At 41.1% G+C, this 16,036-nt stretch overlaps 2 protein-coding genes across 3 annotated transcripts; both read left to right on the top strand.

Annotated features, from left to right (window-relative positions):
- Positions 1 to 1,092: 1,092 nt before the first annotated feature.
- On the top strand, positions 1,093 to 7,951 carry pnisr (PNN-interacting serine/arginine-rich protein). 2 transcript variants are annotated; one of them, XM_020633948.2, is made up of 12 exons: positions 1,093 to 1,230; positions 1,748 to 1,856; positions 2,099 to 2,275; positions 2,476 to 2,711; positions 3,102 to 3,264; positions 3,792 to 3,982; positions 4,199 to 4,339; positions 4,455 to 4,554; positions 5,141 to 5,194; positions 5,620 to 5,814; positions 5,951 to 7,070; positions 7,602 to 7,951. In XM_020633948.2, the coding sequence occupies exons 1-12, from the start codon at positions 1,108 to 1,110 to the stop codon at positions 7,633 to 7,635; spliced, it is 2,643 nt and encodes an 880-aa protein (XP_020489604.2). In that variant the 5' UTR covers positions 1,093 to 1,107; the 3' UTR covers positions 7,636 to 7,951. The 2 variants fall into 2 exon arrangements, with proteins under 2 accessions (XP_020489604.2, XP_020489612.1); XM_020633956.3 differs by having other exon boundaries at positions 1,196 to 1,316.
- A 575-nt stretch (positions 7,952 to 8,526) lies between these two features.
- On the top strand, positions 8,527 to 15,888 carry coq3 (coenzyme Q3 methyltransferase). The gene is made up of 6 exons (XM_020634406.3): positions 8,527 to 8,790; positions 9,312 to 9,449; positions 11,476 to 11,575; positions 13,056 to 13,328; positions 14,552 to 14,711; positions 15,254 to 15,888. Exons 1-6 carry the CDS (start codon positions 8,621 to 8,623, stop codon positions 15,436 to 15,438), a joined length of 1,026 nt encoding a protein of 341 aa, XP_020490062.2. The 5' UTR covers positions 8,527 to 8,620; the 3' UTR covers positions 15,439 to 15,888.
- Positions 15,889 to 16,036: the final 148 nt, after the last annotated feature.

The raw sequence follows: 16,036 nt of genomic DNA, 5'->3' as shown, positions 1-16,036 counted from the left end.
GTTTCTGAGGTGGTAGAATGAGTTTTTGCACAGATGTTTAATGTGGGCTTCAAAGTTCAGTTGAGGGTCCATTTTGATGCCGAGATTTGTGACGGTGGGAGAGAGGTGGATGACTTGGCCAGAAAAGGTGATGGTGGTTATGGGGGATGACATGATCTAGTGTGTGGTGCCAAGTAGAATAGCTTCTGTTTTGGAGCTGTTCAATTTGAGAAGGTTGTTCCTCATCCACGCCTCTATCTCCTCCAGGCAGGTGGTCAGTGTCAATGATGGCAGGGGTTCAGCACCACTTGTTCTCTCTAATTCCCTCATCCACTACTGCCATCACTGGGTTTGGCTAGAGCTGCTGGTCAGTCCTCAGCTTATTCTATCAGCCGCCTTTACTGTGAACCATCACATCCTCTTCATACTCTCTGATTTTGGTACAGGCTAACTCAGGATCTGAACCTCTGCTGGTTCAAGTCCCATCTCATAGAGAGATCTTTGGCTGTGCAGACAATACCCAGATCTTCCTGTCATTCCTCTTGATGACATGACAGTCTAGGTCCTGCTTTTGTTTTGCCTTGCCCATACCACAAAATAAAAGAAGTGAACTCTTATTTCAACTACTCATGTGAACAAGGCCTACCACTATATCAAATTGGCAGAGAGCAATGCTATCTCCAGTGACTATGTGAATATTAATTACACAAATGTCTTGTGACTTTCATACAAGTGTTAACACTTTTCACCTGTTTTTTTTTTGTTGCCAATTCAATATATTGTGGTCGCAATGCTGCCTTTGTGTGCTGCTCGTAAGATTCTACTTCAAATGTGGAAGTATATTGAATAATGACAGTGTATCTAAAATCATTAACCAAGAAGCCTTAGAGAAATGAGCCAATTTATATATCAGAGATTCGCTCAGGACAGAAACGCTTATACTAAACATACAGTTATATCAATGTTTTGAAACCTGTCCCGAACCCGACAACACATGTCCGAAATATTTATTAGTCAATACAAGCTAATCATCAGACACAGACGCAGACGAACTTTCAATCAGCCAAACGTTCAGTCTTTAGAGACAGACAAGTTGCATGCACAAATAATTACCAAATAAAATCCTGAATGGCAACATTTCCGACAGCCTGTGAAGGCAGCATCAGAGCCTCACCGCGCAGCAGAGAGCAGGCTCCGTGGAGCAGCCATTTTGATTTAGAGCCGCAGAGTGGGGAGAACTGTCTGGAAAAGGTGGGGATCTTGTTACTCAAAACACAGAGCTGAAAATAGTTCCCCTAATATTTCCCTTTTGTGCGGAATTGATGTGAAACGCAAAGGTAGATTTGTTTGCCCTGTAAAATACTGCTTCCACTATCCGTTGGCTTTTATACTTAGCCTAGCTTACGTTAGCTAGCGATAGCTTTGGGACGCCTCTGTAGCTTACAAATGCATGACCAGTTTAAGATGTTTTAGCGTTACCTGCCCCTAATTTATTGCAAAATGGACACAAGACGTTGTACTACATGATTGTCATTTAAACCATTGTCAGGGGGAATACTTCATATCCTATTGAAGTCGTTACTATACGGCTAGCTGGCCACTTAGGACACGCTAGCATATTAAAGCTAACGCTTGCTCTTCTATGCCTGTGTGACGTCACACTGGTGTAATGTAATAGCACATTAACTACAGCAGCTTTCGCTTGTCAATCAGAGTGATGGCGATGATGGAAATAAAAATCTAAATCTAGGTGGACTGCATGTTTCAGGAGTGGATTCTGATGAGAGAGATGTGGGACCAGGGAGGACAGCCCTGGCCGCAGTGGCCCCTCAGCCAGCAGCAGTGGATGCAGTCTTTCCAGCACCAGCAAGATCCAGGTGAGTGAGAGATGTACATGCACCTTGGAATAATGTGCATGGTTATAACATATGCACATGCAGGATGCAGATATATGTCACATGCAGAATCATTTAACATGATTCTGACATGCAGCACAGTTCCATTCTCCATGTCTCAATGTATCACTACTCTAGTAGCTTTAAAAATAATGATTTACCAGAATTATTGTGTCCTCTGTACGAGTATTTATTTCTTTGGTGTACTTTCTGGCCCTTTGAAGGTCAAGTGGACTGGGCTGCCCTGGCACAGGCATGGATTGCTCAGAAGGAGTCAACTGGAACAGAACAGCCAAACATTCAGCCCAATGGCCAAGATATCCCAGGCCTTGACTCTGTCGGACAGAGCAACCATGGCACCTTCCAGGGTGACCCAGCATTTGGCAGAATGTGGCAGCCAGGTACAATATTTAACCCCATTCAGCCCCTTTTTACTTTTGTTGATGGTGAAATAAGTAATTGTGTTCATTACTGATTCACTGGTATTTGCTTTATGGTAGAGACTAGATGAATCAGTAGAAACATAATGTGTTTTTTATTTGTTACACTTAGATGCTGTATTGCTTTTGCTTTTAGTTATTAATTATGTTTTCATTACCAGAATGGGGGATGCATGGCCAGCCCCCTCCTCCTCCACCCCCTGACCAGACCTGGATACCTCCAGGGTCAGGACCAATGGATGTTGTAAACCCCAGCGAGGACAGCAACAGCCAGGATAGTTCGGAGTTCAACTCTGAGGCCCACCACGGGGTTTACCCCCAGAACAGCCATGGGTATGGGGCACAGCCCGACAGCTACGCCATGGCCCCCATGGCCATGAACCAGTTTGATTATCAGGTATGCAGATTCAACAGTAAGACCTGTTGAAGCGTTAGGGTTTTAGTGTGACAGCCAAGTAAAACAAGAAGGAGCAATCCGTGTAAACTTTCCCGGGTCCCAGCATCTAGGTGTATCAGTCGTTGCTTTCTCGATGCGATGCAGAGGAAGGTGTTGGCTTGTTGAGGATCCAGTATGGTTTGTTTTATTGTTTTGTTTTTTGTTTTTACTTTGTATTTTCCTCTTTTTTTTTTCTTGAATACATTTTCTAGCTCACTCAGGATTGATGGGCGAATGCTAGATAATTTAATTTGGGGAAAGACAACACGACACAAAACAGTGAATGCCACATGGTGGCCCCTCTGAACTTTGAACATGATTTAATTTTCTGTTTTCTCTCTCTCTCCACAGCATGGAGCTGCTTCCTCCTTCCCTCCTGCACCCACAGGCTTTCACCCCCCTTACTGGCAGGGTCCTCCTCAGAACAGGCGAGATACAAGACCTCCTGGCTTTAGAGATCGACCAAGATCCCCCATCCAGCTTCCTGTCAAACAGGAGGTCCCGGCAACATTAGGTGAGTGTTTTCACTTATCTAAAACCAGATAATCATCTTAAGAATGCTTGAGGTGCATTGCCTTACACCTTTGAGACATGGAATTCTCGTAATTTTTAGAAACTTGTTACAAAACAAAAAACGTTGACCAGGGATGAACAATTCAAATCTTTTTAAATACCATACAGAACCAATACTTTTAGTAACAATGTCAATGATACAACTGCTGTTTCCTATCATCTTAAATGAATTTATAATTTTCAAAATTATGGTCAGTTAAAAACTCCCAGTAATCTGAATGTTAGAAAAGACAGCTGTAACTCATGAATGATTTGATAAGCTGATGAACAGTAGATTTAATAATCTATTTGGAGCTGTGTGTTTGTATGACCCTGATCCCAGGTCAGAGAAATAGCTCAAAATAATCAACAGAGAGGATTTAAAAGTTTTTGCAAAAAAAAAAAAAAAAAAAAAAGTGTCAAAACTCAGAAAGGACTTGTGCATTTAGTATGTGGTTGATTCATACTGACCTTGGACTTTGCACTCAGATGCTGTGAAAAGGCGTACGCTACCTGCATGGATCAGAGAGGGCCTTGAAAAGATGGACAGAGAGAAGCAGAAGAAGCTGGAGCGAGAGCAAATGGAGAAGGAGCGTGCAAAAATAGCAAAAGATGATGGCAAAGATCAGGAAGCAGAGCAAGATGGTGATGGGCCACGCATGCCTCGCAAGAGTAAATTTGTAAGTAACCTATTTCTGTTGATTGATGATTTCCCTTTGAAAGACAATTTACTCTTAAACTCACTACTGTGCTACGTGTTAGTGGTGAAAAAGATGTCCAAAGTCACGGATGACATCTCTTTTCTCAGAACTGTAGCGATCATTACCTTCAGAAATGAGTGCACACTATGCTGCTTTGTGGTTTTGAATATCAGTCTTTGCTCCTTTCTGTATCAGGACAGTGATGATGAGGGGAATGATGACAATGAGGATGAAGAAAATGTTTCCATGAAGAAAGAATTTTCTGCCCAGAGTCCATCGCCTCCTGCAGAGGACAGTGAACCTGAAATGACTGATGAGGAAAAGGAATTCCAGCTGGTCAGTTTCAGCACTGATGACATTTTTACTTGGATTTCTGTAGTTAAGGAGATTTATTGAAAAACAATTTCTTGTATTTGTTTTTTTTTGTCCTCTGTCCTGATCATCACAAAAGATGATCATCACAAAAACACTCCTGACAGAGATCCTTCTTGAGGTCACTAATGAAGAGATCCAGCATGTATCCAAAGAGACTCACCGGAAAGCTACTCGAGGTCTGCTCTTGATTTCTCCAGTTTTTGCATCATATGTTTGTCACCAACGTAGTTTACTTAAACCTAACAAGAACCCATTATGTGTATAATAATCTCCTATAATTGCACACAGTAATGTAAACTAGAGTCATAGAGCTGCAAACATAGGAATATGTCTGAAATGTGTTTTCAAGCATTCTCTGCTAATGCTTTTGAAAGAAAGAGCAGAGCAATATTTTTAACAAATAGTATTTGATGGTCTCCTGGTTCATAGCATCAAAGGTCCTGCTTGTAAGACTGTATGATCGGACTGAACAGGTCTCACCACTGATTCTGACCAGCATTCACCTATAGATAGATCCAAGTGAGCATTGGTTCTTTCCCTTCCTGTCCGACTGTTTGACATGGATTGTGTTACAGAATTGTGTTTGTTAATCTTTTCTCTTTTCTCCATTTTTTTCCTTTTTTTTCTCTTGTTACCAATGGCAGTCCTTGTGAATATTGCTTTATCTGTGACCCCCTTCTCTAGCAACTCCCGATTCTTGCCTTTGAGAAAATGGCAGTATGTGTTTTAACATGTTGTTCCTGTTGTTGATGTGAATCAAAGCTCCTGCAAAACAGCTGGCACAGTCAAGTGCACTGGCTTCTCTGACTGGTCTCAGTAAGTATCCCTTTTTCTGTCACTGGGGGTGGGGGGAAGGGGGGCTGAATTTGGGGACGTGTTTGTAGGAACGTCTGAAAAGCTGTTTGCACAAGACATGAGACTAAAATACACATGTCAATTTTAAGACTAACTTCAATAGCAGCGGAATCTAATTGAATGATGCCTTTAGTTTTGCACTTTGATAAGAGAAGCATGCTCTTCAATATAAAGTTTCAGTTTATCTGTAAGGGTTTCATTTTTTCATTTTTTTCTCTTTTAAGAGGTTTATCAGTGTGAGATAATTGTATACATTATACAGAACTCATTGCTTTCACTGCTTCCATGGGTTGGGATTGTTTTTTGTTTTTTTAAGTTTTAAAAGTTGTAAGAATGGTTCTTTAACCTTACCAAAACTCAAGAACCTGGGGGCTCTGTTGTGGCAGGTGGGCTTGGTGACTATGGTTCAGATGGGAGTGATGACGAGGATGATCGCAGCGTACGAGGGTCGGAATCATCTGACACCGATGAGGAGGAGTTGCGCCACCGCATCCGGGAGAAGCAGGATGCCTTCCGTCGCAAAGAGAGAGAGATGCTGCAGCTGCAAGAAAAACAAGCACAAGAGGCCCTGCTTGCACGCGGTCAGACATCAATATTGTTTCTGTCTTTGCAAGTTACTATTAGTGACATGTAACATTTCTAATGGTTTCAAATGTTTGTATTTTCACTGTAACACTACACCACAGTAAACAACTTGTCTTTCTGTTTATTTTACAGAAGAGATGGTGAAGGAAAGATTGATGAGAGAAAAAGGGGAATATGATGAAGGGCAGCCAGAGAATCCACACAAACAGGAAGTAAAAGACAGGGAGGCGGAGCCCTCTGTAGAGAGGCGTAGGTCCCGTAGTGAAAAGGAGGGTAGTGAGACTCAACATTCAAACAGAGATAGAGAGCGATCAGGGCGAGGAAGCAGCGAGTCCCCGGCCAACGGTCACAGCAGCAGCTCCCGCTCCACCTCCAGCCACAGCAGCCGCCGTTCTTCATCCTCCTCCTCTTCTTCCTCAGTATCTTCCCGCAGTTCATCTCGATCCTCCTCACCACGAAGGAAGAGGAGGCGTAGCCGCTCTTCCTCCCATAAGGCCCGACGGCGCAGCCGCAGCCACAGCTCCCACAGGCATCGCAGTGATCGTAGTGAGAAGGGCAGGGACAGAAGGAGGAGCAGCACTGAGAGGTCAGGGCATCACAAGAAAGACCGCAGTGATTCCAGGGAGCGCAGGAGCCGCAGGAGTAGATCCAGATCCAGAGAGAGAGACAGGGCCAGAGCTAGGGCCAGAGACAGTCGCAGCCGCAGCAGAGACAGAGAAAAGGAGAAAGAAAGGGATAAAGAGAGGAAAAGGAGCAGAGATCGCAGAGACAGCAGTCACAGCCGCAGCAGCAAACACAAGCAGAAAGCCTCCAGCAAAGATAGGGAGAGGAGGGAAAGCAGGAGGGAAAGGAGTCATAGCCATGAAAAAGACAAGAAGAAAAAAGATAAGGAGAAGGAGTCTGATAAAAAGAAAGAAAAGCCAAAGTCTAAAGAGAAAGAAAAGGAAAAAGACAAAGGAAGCTCTGTTGTTGCAGAGGAGAATGGAAAATCAAAGAAAAGAAGAGAGAGTGACTCTTACACGGACTCCCAGAGTGAAAAGCACTCACGGCAGGATAGCAAAGCCAGGAAGAAGGGCTCCGCCAAAGTTAGCAAGCGCCGTTCGGACTCTGACTCAAGTAGATCCCCAACCCCTGAAGTTAGTAAGGAAAAGAAATCAAAAAAATCCAAACGTAGTCGCTCACGTTCGACGGAAAAATCTCACAAGTCTGGTAAGAAGGCAAGCCGCAAACACAAGTCTAAGTCGCGATCAAGGTAGTATTCGTTTTTTTTCTCTTTTTCCTACTGTATGTATTTTGGTGTATGTTTTACTGTGATTTCTCTGCACTCTTTTTAATTTGTATATTTACAGTAACTTTCTAAAAGGAAAACCATGAACATAAGTGACTGAATTAGTGAACTGTGTTATGTCAAGGCTCAGCACTAAAGGGTTAAAAAGCGTTATGCAATTTATCCCAGAAAGTCTTGATATTCAGATATTTCCTCTGAAGAGCAGCTACCACTTGTTGTTAAAATGTGCAGCCAGCTATCTTTCTTCCCTAAATCATGCGGGTAGATAAAATAAGGTCTTGTTAAAGTGAACAAGAGACATTTGCATTAAACTGCTCTGGAGGATAATGGACGCCACCAGAAGCTGAAGAAATAGTTTTTATTAGGATACAGTATTTTTGTTCAGAGTTCAGTGTCTGGTGGGAGGGTGATGTTTGTGCATGTTTGTGTTTTGTAGTATGTGAGGGAGTGTGGGATTGGTTCAGTATTAATGTTATGTCCCGCCCTTTCTTTCAGGTCAGCATCCCCCTCCCGTCGTAGCAGACGCTGAGGAGCACAGTGAACCTCCTTATCTGTGCACTTTACCATTTTAAATTCCATGAGTTGAACAGGCTTGTCTCATTATAGAGGCAGTTGTGTAGGTGAACCCCCTCTCATACATTTCTTTCATCTTTGTAAATATATTCTTTTTAAAGTGTGACTGAAGTACAAGACTTTTTGAATGGTAGGAATTTTCACTTGCATAATTATGCAAAGCTTAAGACTATGGACACAAAGGACTCGAGATGTTTCATTTTAAATCGTAACAGGATTAACTTTTTTCCAAACATTATTGTAAGATGTCCAATAAAACTGTTTGTTCCTTGTCTTGCTTCACTGTCTCTTTTATTTCAATTCCTCATTTAAGAGTGCTAAAAGGCAATACATCGAGGATTCCTTACTATACATTCTTAAGTTTACACAATTAAATATTATGGTGAGCTGATGCTTTCCATGGGTTCAAATAGTTCATACCTGTGTTGGCAAAGGATTGTTGAAGATAAAACAATCTGACACCAGAAGGCTACATGACTGAAAACCTTTCCATGAAGTGTAGTCTAGTGTTTTTCTGCAAGAATTGTGCATTAGAGTGATTTGGCCTTACCTATTGGCTTGTGAAAGTGTATTCCACAAATCTCATGATTATCGTGATTCATATTCAGAATAAAATGCTTTCAGCACATGAACCTGATGGTGTACTAGTTAAACTAAATCTGAACATGGATGAGCGAAATAAAAGTGTGTGTGGTCAATTAAGAGGTAAACATTACATAAGTAATTAGATGGCACATAATTTAATCGCGAACCCTTTCCTAAGAGTCGAGACAATTTTCTTATCTAAAGTACATACTAAATATTAAGATCTGTAGTAGGAACTAACGTTAGTGTTGTTTCCACCCGGGCTTTAAAGACACGAGCACTGTCGGTCAACTTGTTCATCGCAGTGTAGTAAACATTACATTGACATTAGCTAGCTGCAAAAGTGTCATAAGGATATGTACTGCAATACGTTTGGCCGCCTCATGTTAGGGCTGTGTAGAAGGAAACAGAGTTGTGCAGGACAGAGCGGGTTCAGCTGGACTGCGGTGTGTACACAGCGGACTCTGGGTCTGCAGAGGAGTCGCTGCCTGGAAAGCCAGAAACATGCCGTACCCTGCCACATTAGGTAACGTTAAAAACCCCGGATGGATGTACGTAGGGCTGAAGACTCAATGTGTACAACATAAATGATAATACAACACATTAGTAGCTGTTGGCAAATGTTGCCTCGGAAATATGGCCACTTTCATTACATTTTAAAGTATGAAGTTTGGAGAACGTTTGCCATTATGTTGTCTGTATAGTCAGTTTATCAATCGATGTGTAGAAATCTCCGAAAACAATAATGAAAAAAAAAATCACAATATAGTTAACAAAGATCTTCTACACAAGTGACAACACTACCTCAAATGAACACTTAATTTTGTAGGAAATCTACCAAAATAATTCAGTATTTTACCTGATAAAAGACTGTCTAGAAATGGTGTCATAAGTTGTTTTCTCTCTTCTAATTGACCCATTACTCGAAATTTCAACCCCTTAGTATTTTTTTTTACTGCATTATACTCTGGCTTTAAATAGCATGGTCCCAAGATTTGAAATGTGGTGTGGTGTCAATGTGGTTTTTCTTGTGTCACTTTTGTTCAGTACTCGGTCAGCCTTCAACACCACAGTGGACCCCAATGAGGTGAGGAGATTCAAGTCACTGGCCAGCAAGTGGTGGGATGAGCAGGGAGAATTTGGAGCCCTACATGCCATGAATGACCTGAGGGTGCCTTTTATAAGGTGTGTGTGTACAAAATATGAATTTTAATATTTGTTCTATTTTTGAAATGGCCAGATTTCATGTCCCATTCACTGTCAACACAGGGGTTTGAGTGGCAGAGGCATCAAGTAACTGTGTCAAAACATGACCCGGAGGAATTCCGGCCTTGTGGTATTTGAAAGCAAAGAGCACGTGAGGAAAGCATTGGAGTAACATACATCAAAAGAGACAGGATTCCTCCGCACATTTCAGCCAGTAGCGGTTCAACGGCCCGATGCCTCCATTTTGCATGTTTTGGCGGCTGGCTTGGCTGTTTTGATTGATAAGATCTGCTGTAGGGGCCCCACAAGATGATCATTACATTACCCATCCAGCTCCCGCCCCCCCACCCCCCCCTCTGTGGTGATGTTGGTGGTGGTTTTGATGATGATGTGTGTATATGGTGACAGTATGACAGACCTTGTCCCAGTGTGTGTCTGAGCGGACTGGATTTGCCTGATGTAAGTCTGCCCTCAGGGCGTGTCTAAATGAGAAGACGCAGCACTCTTGATGCTGTTGCTTCTCTACCAATTTAGATAATCTTCAGATGATATTGTCAATCCAGACTCTTTAAAACTTTCCTTTTCTTTACTGATGATTTACGTTGAAGATTACAAAATCCTGCACTTAAGTAAAATCTGCATTCTCCAAAGCAACTTTGACTTGAATGAAAATCATGCTTTATCTTTTCTAATCTTTTAATATTAATATAAATTCTAAGTTCAATTTTGTTAACCAGCAATCTATAACAATATTGTAGTCCTGTGAAGTGTTTAATATTGACACTACTGCAATTATTTATAAATAAATATACATATAGGGAAAAATGTAGACCATTTTGTAAATCTTAATACATCACTTATTCAATCCTATTTCAAACTCAATACTTCAAATTAAGAGTATTTCTGCCATAATAATGGGCACATTGACCCCATAGTACATATGCAGTTTGGAAAAGTATGGATTACAATTTAAAGAACTAATAAATATGATTTATTCCTCACATAATATGTATGTACCCAGACAAGTTCTCAAATCTTTCTTTACTTTAGAAATAATTATTAATTATAATAATAATTTATAAATAATCACAAATAGTATAGGTATATAGGTAAGTATAGGAAACGATGGTTAACCTTTTCTATGGGCATCGATGAATGACACTGGATTGATCTGAACTTCCTGTGTAGAAGTGTGGATGTAACAATGGCTAAAGACAAGTCTACACAATTCTATTATAAATTCCATATATTTGCATCCAGCCTTTTCTACACTATCGTTAAAGAGGGTCTGGAAATCCAGGGGAAGTCTGGAAAACTATGGAATTTAGTGTGTAAGAACCCTATGACCCTCTGCCATGATAAGCTGCATTCAGTAAAATGAATTGAAACTCCACTTGAACAGATTTTTGAGGCATAAGAATAAATGATTTTCTCGTGGCTGATAATACATCATGTGGAGATAAATCTCTACCTCACACACTTTTCTTAAGTAGCTTTTGTCTTCGTCCCCTGGCTTCAGGCACTGGCTTGGAGCTAGTTAGGTGGATGTCAGCCAACACACCTAATCTTCTTTTCTTCACTGTTTGCACGAGTGCGCCTGCGACCAAGCAGAGCTTTAATGAGGACGATGCATACCCAGATCCTGGCCTGTTCTGCATGTTTAATGCCTGGGGCAGACTGTCATCAGACGTGTGTGAGAGAAGCAAAAAAAGGATAGAATGCAGGAACACGGGAGCGACATGGGATGAATAAGAGCCAGAGGATATTTGTGTTTGCTGGCTGGCTGTAGCACACAGTGAAGTGGGGGTGGTGGTGACAGTTGATGCTTTAAGCAGTGTAGAGATGTTCAGTGCTCAAACACCTCGTCATGATCAGCAGCATTGGGTTGGTTAATGTTGGCCTTTTCAGTTCCAGTGCTCCTGTGACCGTAACATTATTGATTTATGTTTGATCATAGGAGAAAGTTTAATTTGAAATATAACCCACTGCTGATCTACCGATTCAGGGACAACCTGCTGAGTGTGCACAGAGCACTGCATCCTGGGAAGCCACTCTCAGGACTAAGGATACTTGATGTCGGCTGTGGGGGAGGCCTGCTAACAGAGGTAAGTGTTTGTGAGAGAGAAAGACCCAGTGTGAATGAGCACATGCAGACAAAAACATCTTCCCCTGTATACATTCTCTGTCGACTCCCAATAGTTTCAATTGCTACCTTTCACATCACATCGAGTCTTTGACTCCCAGAGAGCAGTCTGTTTCTGTGTAGGATTCTGCTTTCAGTGCATTATAGTATCAGTCTTTTCATATCCATACGAGCCCAAAAGAACATTGATATGTCAGCCCGATTCTCCTTTTCTTTGATTTGACTGGTCTCAGCTTGGTGGATCAGACAGTCGGTCGTTTACAGTTGTTTATCTGTTTGTTAGTGTTGAAAGCCGGGCAGCCGGGACAGGGCTTCTGTCTCTGGCTTCATTTGAACTTAGGACATACCAGCTGCGTTGTGTGATTTAAGAAGACAAAATCAGGTCCCATATTTTTGTATGGCTCTGTCTCACAGGCTTTCATATTCAGACACAGACACACACACACACACACAGAAAGTGTCTGTTCAGGTTGCAACTGTGGTTGTGTCTTTGGGTGTCTTGTCACTTCACCCCCTGCCATCAGATGGGATCAGTTGTGGAGAGGAGAGAGATCAGCCTCTGGGCGAGTGAATGCAGCTCAGCAAACAGCCTGTGTGTGTAGCTTTTTTCCAGAAGAGGGCGCTGGTGTTTAATTACAACAACTTCTGACACTGAACCAGCTCTCTATAATGTGACTTAATGTGCATTTCTCTTTTTTTAAACTTCAAGAAGTTCACTTCAAAGTGGACTAAATTAAGGTTATATTGCTTTGAATGTAGTTTTATCCTTTTATTTATTTTTAACTTTTATTATTGGAGTATTAATGTTATCACTATTTGTAGTGCTTTTATAACTCTTTATCTTTACTATTTTATTATTTTAGCTCTTTGTATTTGTGTTAATTTCTAAACATTTGAACCTATTTTTAACTCTTAACCTTTCTATTGTTTTAACTATATACATTTTATTGCTATCAGTGTGCAGTAGTCTCTACTTCTAAATCCATTTTATTTGCACCATGTTTTATTTTTTTGTTTTTCGATCAGTTTTTAAAGCACTTTGAATTGCATTTGATTTGTATGAAAGGTGCTTTATAAAGAAAGATTGATTGATTGATTGAAGGTTCTCTTGTTTGCTACAAAAAACAAGCATTGCCATATCTTTTGAACTCCATGAACTTCTTTAATTCCCAAAGCCCTTTGTTTAACAGTCCAATTCTTCACCTTACTACAACATTATTTTAAAATGGTAAATGGACTGTCCATCAACAGCACCTTTCTATTCTTTAGACTTTTCAAAATGTTTTGTGCCATATTTTCATGTCTGTATATTTAAGTGTAAACAGCGGTCTGACTTTGTTGTTTGGATGTTTTTGCTCTATTAAGGCAGTTTAAAAAAAAAAGAATTTAACACACTGTGGATCCAGCTCTGACTCTCATACTTCCTCTCCATTCATCATAAGCCTCTAGGTCGCCTGGGAGCTAATGTTTTGGGCATAGATCCAGTGGAAGACAGCATCGGCACAGCCCAGCTGCATTCTTCCTTTGACCCCGACCTTCAGGACCGGGTCAGCTATAGGGCCTGCACTCTGGAAGAGCTCTCAGCAGAGGAGGGGGAGGAGGGAGAATCCGCGGAGCGAGGGCCGGCCCATTTTGATGCTGTGGTAGCATCTGAGGTGGTGGAACATCTGGCCGACCTGGAAACATTTGCTTTCTGCTGTAGCCATGTGCTGAAGGTGTGTTGTCCTGGGACAGTGTGTTTTTGATTTCCTCCAGCTGTACTCAGTTCAGATATTTCTGCAACAATACACTGTGGGTCTTTGTTTACATCTGAGCATATGCTAATGAGCATATGTGATTTTGATATGTTTATATCTGTTTTTTATCACTGGGAATAGGTGAGCATTTGTTTCAATGTGTGTGGGTCGCACTGAAACTTGATGAGATTCAGTGAAAGCTGTGCATCAATACTGAGAGTAGAGGATCGTAATCTTGTAGTTCAGTGGGCCGGAGGAGCTGAGAGGGAAAAAAGACAGCCTAATCTTTACTTAATGCCTCCGCTTTTGGTTCAGGCACATCTGGGCTCTCTCTCTCTCTCTCTCTCTCGCGCTCTGGCCTCAATCTCTCAATTCTGCTCTTTTACCAAAAATAGCATTTACAATGTATCCTGCTTCCAGGAATCTATGCAGGGAGGAGTCATTGCATTGTTTGGAATCATTTCAAAAGATGCAGTCAGGCCCTTTTATTTTCCACTTCTTCCACTCTTTCATTCAGTCCACTCTCCTTCTACATCTACTGTTGTTCAATTTGTCAGCATTGACTGAGGTTGAACTTTGAGATTTGGTCATTGACTGCATAAAAGGAGGCTGTCTGTCCCCATCTTCTTTTTCTGGTGCCAGAAGTTCAGTAACCATACTTCTTAGATCTAAGACAGGGTGGATATTTATTGCCACACCTATATCTTGATTAACAGCCAGTCAGGAATAGTGAAACCCTTGCTTCATGATGTATTTTACACTGAATGTGACCATTTTATACAAAAGAGTATAATGCTGTTGTGAAGAGGACTTAGTGGTTGAGACATTCACTCATTGTGATAAATAAATGGTGAGAAATCTCTCGAGAAGTACGGTCATTTTCTCACCTCTTTTCACACAGCATAGCATACTCATAGTTTGTTGTATTGCAACAAGTGGAGGGCCCCCTGCTGGCTATTAGACATAATGCAGGTTTAAGGCATCTCTGCGTTTGCTTGCCTTTTTAAACCAATGGCTTTATCAACTTCTTATATCCACCCTATGGCTATGGCACAGTTCCTTTCTTATCTAATGCACTAAAACCAATTGTGTAAATATCTTGTAAAGCATTTTAAATGTCTTTTCTAAGGCAATAGTACGTGTGCAAAGTGTTAATCTTAAAGACATTTTAAACTAAGACTGATCCTTTTCTCTGTTTGCAGCCAGGCGGCTCACTCTTCATCACCACTCTAAATAAAACCAACCTGTCCTACGCGCTGGGTATTGTTGTAGCTGAGCAGCTCCTATGCATTGTTCCCAGCGGGACACACGACTGGGAGAAGTTCATCAGCCCAGTGGAGTTGGAGCGCCTCCTGGAGTCAAGTAAGTCCATCTTCACACGGGGGGAACCGGTGGCCTTGTAAACAATAGAGAGCAGGTTATGACATGTTGAAAGAAGTTTGAGTAAGAATAGAGATGCATCATGTAAACCTATCTCTCTGAAACATGTTGTATGTGCTCTGCTCAGCACATTTCTATTTGACAGTTCATTTTCAAGAGAAATTGTTGCTTGTTCAGGAGTTCATAAAATCATTCCGCCACCTTTTTTAAATAGCAAAATGTATTTCCAGCAGATGGAATTTCAATTAAAATAGGAATAATTAATGAGTCCAGACCAAATCTGGAATTCATAATTTTGTGGCCAATGGCATTTTTAGTTTTAGGTTGAATATAACATTATTTTATTGTCACTTAACTGAATGGGACACATATATTTGTTATAGGCCTCACTATCAGTACATAAGTTACCTGTTAAATATGTATTAAAAAAATTAAATGTATTCTTATACAGATAAAAAAAAAACAGTGGGGAAATAGTTTGGTTGTTGTTGCTATAATTCTCTCTTTCCTCTTTGCTTATTCAGATGGTTTCTCAGTGCAGTCTGTGGAAGGAATGCTGTATAACCCAGTATCAGGAGCCTGGAGCTGGACTAACAGTACTGCCATCAACTACGCCCTCCATGCTGTTAAAGTGAGGGACGATGCTAAACCTGACCAGGCTGAGGAGAGCACCTCCCATAAAGACCCCTCTGCAGCCACACAGAGCTGAGCTATGTGACTGAATAAGTCAGGAAATAGGAAAATACAAAGTCCTGACTTCCTTGTGTAGGATTGAGACCAAAAAGCAAAGGACAAACAGTGTGGGGACAGTATTATGATTGAACTGTAGTTACTGATTTGCACAAAGTAACATAACACCGTACTGTTGTTCAGTGTTAATCTCAAATGGATGCTGAGATCTATAAAACAACTGTGAGTCCTCTTACTATGCCGTTCAGCAGCTTTATAATCTCAAAATTTAAGAGTTTATAATGTTCACATTGATCTGTTTAAGTGTACTCTACGTAAGATACTTTATGTTCTAAGTTTAATATTAAGTGATTTGCAACATCCTCTATTTATCTTCTGCCTTCAATCATTACTGAAGAGTGAGACAACAACAATAAAACATCCGATTTATTTTTCCCTGGCTGCTTGGATTAAATATGTTTTCATGTTGGTTTTAGTGGCATTTCTAATTCTTAACCTTTCGTTAAGGGGTAGGCAGTCAGCCAGTCACATCTTTGGGATTAAAATGTGTCTTATGTGAAAGTATTACATAATGTAAATCAAGCCTGGAGGAAAAGACGCCATGCTTGCACGTGTAG

Source organism: Labrus bergylta, chromosome 8 (genome assembly GCF_963930695.1).
Source record: "Labrus bergylta chromosome 8, fLabBer1.1, whole genome shotgun sequence".
Lineage (NCBI taxonomy): Eukaryota > Metazoa > Chordata > Actinopteri > Labriformes > Labridae > Labrus > Labrus bergylta.
This window is presented reverse-complemented; position numbering and strand designations above follow the sequence as displayed.